Raw genomic sequence first — 3,206 nt, 5'->3', positions numbered from 1 at the left:
CAACAACAACAACAACAACAACAACAACAACAACAACAACAACAACACTAGTAAGATCATGTCTGGAAAGAAACATGCATGAAAATTAAGAAGAGCTAGAGCAAGTCTACATGAAAATTAAGAAGTGTTATTTAGTATGGATGCCCTAAAGTTTTCGTGCACGTCATGCCAAGTCAGCCAACACGTAGCATGCATATGGGTCATAAAAATGATCAAATGAGGAAGGGCTGAAGCCAAATAGTGGTTCCTCAATGCAATGATCACAGTTAGATAGCATCGGCCTACTACAGTTCATGTTACAACAACACTAGCTCAGGTGAGAAACACATAGGGTCCAAAGTACAAACCAAAAACAATCTGACTTGGGTAAACCAGGACATGATGAAACAAAATTATTCATTTTGGATTAAAAGAGGAATATGGTGTCCACCTTATAGTACAACATCATCATCAGGATTAAAACAACACATTTATAGTCAGAGTGCTGGATGAGAAAAATATCAATTGAAACCAACTAGAGCAGGTGAGCCAGGGATAAGTAGTAGCAGGAAAATAATGGTACATTCACAACTTCAGTTCAGGTAAATATCACCACATGTATCAGTATACAGGCAGCAATAGTATCATCGAGCACAGCAAAACAACAGCTTGACCCAAACTATACAGTCAACCTCCTATACACCCAACCTACAGCAGTTGTGGCTACACCCAAACTACAGCAACAGTTCTACCAGTAGCAACAAATCAAGTCAATTGTCTCACCTACAACGGCTCACCAGGAGCGAAGTTGAGGAGGGCAGGAGCAGCTGGATGCAGGTCACGGGCATGGTCGGGGAAGGACGCAGGCAGAAGGACGCAGGTCGTCCGAGGATCCCGTCGACGATGTCGCCGTCTTGGTTGCCGGAGATCTGTGGCCATGGCTGTGTCCACATGCCTGTATCCAGCCTACAGCCATCATGTGTACATTCAGTTTATTCAGCATAATCCTACTGTCATTTGTCGAGCGAACTAGCCAGTTAGTCTAAATATGTATCTGAATAACAAAGCGAGGGCATGGCCATATATATACCTCAGTGATGGCCTCAGCCTAACCAAGTCTTATCATGAATTTACAATATATTCCAAAGTTTTTACAAGTGACAAATAGTGCCAAAAGGGAAAATTGAATTATTTGTATCAAGGACAGTACTATGCTACTATACTTGGCACTTTATATTTATTATACTACTAATGATGTTACGAAATTGTTTAAATCAGTCACTTGTTATTCCTGAATTACTATTAGAACAATAAGTTGCTTGACAGTTTTACCGAAAGCTTCACAATGCCATTTGATGTAACTTGTTTCTGTTAACAAGAATTCAAATATGAAATATAACTTCAATGTCCTTCGATTTTGTCACTTAATTGTGAAACACAACAATCATTTAGGTAATTGCAGAGACTCAGTGAATCAAGAATCAAGAAAACAATAATATACGAGTGCCACAGCAACATTAATATACGAGTGTTATAATGTTCACACAATCAAGAATCAACAATCATCTAACTTGTTTCTGTTAACTCTGTAGCAACATTAATATACAAGTGTCACAGCAACATCCTCCATCCAACTTGCAGTGAATCAAGAAAACAATCAGTCGTGGACACATCTGATTCACTACAGATGGACGAACATTGCTATACCATATCTTAACCAAAAAAAACTTTGTATGAGGAACATTGCTATACCATATCTGGTGCCCCTTGTACTCCACCAGCTTTGTATGAGGAACATTCAATTCACCCAGAGACATTAACCCAGTTCTGGTGCCCCTTGTACTCCACCAGCTTTGTATGAGGAACATTGCTATACCATATCTGAACGAAAAAAAACTATGTCATCTAGGTACACAAACCATGTCTGAAGATAACTGAAATCATGCACCAAAGATAGAGAATTCAGTTCAATGTCCAACTAAAAAAGGACCTGCTCTCTGCTCTCATATCTGAACCAGTTCTACTACACGTGCAAGTGTACCAAATCCTTCAATCAGCATATGTGCTATATGACAGGAGAGAGTTCATCCAAACACAGTTAAAGAATTTGGAGCATTCTAGCTAATAAGAAGGAAAGACCGTATGCTTCTTCTACATACGGTGGAGCTGCACCAGCATTTGTTTAAGAATCGGCATGCCTGAATTTACTGTGTGTTGAGTCTGTGTTGGTAACTGAAATTAGTAGTACCTAAGGGCAGATAGCCGACGACCTTGGGACGAAACCACTACTGCGCGAGGACCGTGGCACGGCGCTCGGCCTCCCCACTGTTGGCCATGGCGACCTGCGTGAGCTCCTCCTGCAGGGCGTGTACGATGACCTCATCGTTCTCCACCGCGTCGACCTTGACCTCAGAGGCGGGGCCAGGGGCGGCCAGTAGGAGCGAAGGACGACAGCAGTCAGCGTCTCTTGTACGGCACCAGACGCGGACGAGAGGCATCGGAGGGCACGACCGCGTCGTCGTCGGAGAAGAAGCAGGGTGGCTCCTCTACCGGCGCGAGCGCGCGACCGTGGAGAAGCAGACTACCTCCTAGCTCGGAGAGCGGGGGGAGCCAGCCGGTTCTAGGCCGCGGTGACTCCCTTACCCTGCAGCCATCGCGTGCTCTGGTACATCTCCTACAGTCGCGTGCCGTCGGCCCCGTCGGAGAGATCCATCACCGCCGCGGCCGGTTGGAATCGATCGATCAAGGGGGGAGAGGAGGATTGTTTCCGTATCTTGGATCAGTTGGGGAGGGAGCGTGAGATGGTGGAGAAGGAAGCGAGGGGCTGGCGAGGAGGGTGCGGCGTCGCGAGAGAGAAGACGGCGGGGAGGAAGGGGAGGGGTCGGGGTGGCGATGTGGTGAGGAAGGGCGCGATGGAGAGGAGCTCTGCCGGATCTGGAAGTGGGGAGGAGGAGAGGGTAAGAAAGGAGGTGGGGTGGATGGAAAATGGACACGAGGACATAGCTAGGGTTTCGGGGTTGGTGTAGAAGGGTTGATGGCTGTCGTTGGATCCACGAGCATCTGACGGTGTTTGATGCATGATCCGCGTGAGACGTCCGCGAACCAATCAGAATGCAGTATGACGTTTTGACCATCTAAATTGGTCGCAATTGACTAAAAATAGGTAGTTACTACAAATCAACCGGATGATTTTAGCCAAAAATAAGCCGCCTGGAGAGCCGTTCGAT

General features: G+C 45.9%; 1 protein-coding gene across 3 annotated transcripts; it reads right to left on the bottom strand.

Moving 5' to 3' along the window:
• Window positions 1-542: 542 nt before the first annotated feature.
• LOC125514783 lies at window positions 543-2,943 on the bottom strand. 3 transcript variants are annotated; one of them, XR_007286671.1, is made up of 3 exons: window positions 2,228-2,943; window positions 1,732-1,860; window positions 543-945 (listed from the first exon to the last, which is right to left on the bottom strand). XR_007286671.1 is itself a non-coding variant. In XM_048680166.1 (3 exons), exons 1-3 carry the CDS (start codon window positions 2,360-2,362, stop codon window positions 759-761), a joined length of 429 nt encoding a protein of 142 aa, XP_048536123.1. In that variant the 5' UTR covers window positions 2,363-2,943; the 3' UTR covers window positions 543-758. The 3 variants fall into 3 exon arrangements, 2 of the variants coding, with proteins under 2 accessions (XP_048536123.1, XP_048536184.1); XM_048680166.1 differs by having other exon boundaries at window positions 2,250-2,943; XM_048680227.1 differs by lacking the exon at window positions 2,228-2,943 and adding an exon at window positions 1,970-2,093.
• Between the last annotated feature and the right edge of the window lie 263 nt (window positions 2,944-3,206).

This window comes from Triticum urartu, chromosome 1, assembly GCF_003073215.2.
Source record: "Triticum urartu cultivar G1812 chromosome 1, Tu2.1, whole genome shotgun sequence".
NCBI classification, from domain to species: Eukaryota; Viridiplantae; Streptophyta; class Magnoliopsida; order Poales; family Poaceae; genus Triticum; species Triticum urartu.
The sequence above is the reverse complement of the archived record's forward strand: the minus strand, read 5'-3'. Positions and strand labels throughout refer to the sequence as shown.

What these genes read in the sequence shown, in the direction of transcription:
- LOC125514783 (XM_048680166.1), bottom strand. Translation starts at nt 2,362, where the DNA reads ATGAGGTCATCGTACACGCCCTGCAGGAGGAGCTCACGCAGGTCGCCA. An exon ending in AGTAGTGGTTTCGTCCCAAG is followed by an intron (nt 1,861 to 2,249) that starts GTCGTCGGCTAT and finishes TTTTTCGTTCAG; the next exon opens with ATATGGTATAGCAATGTTCC. An exon ending in TACAAGGGGCACCAGATATG is followed by an intron (nt 946 to 1,731) that starts GTATAGCAATGT and finishes TGATGGCTGTAG; the next exon opens with GCTGGATACAGGCATGTGGA.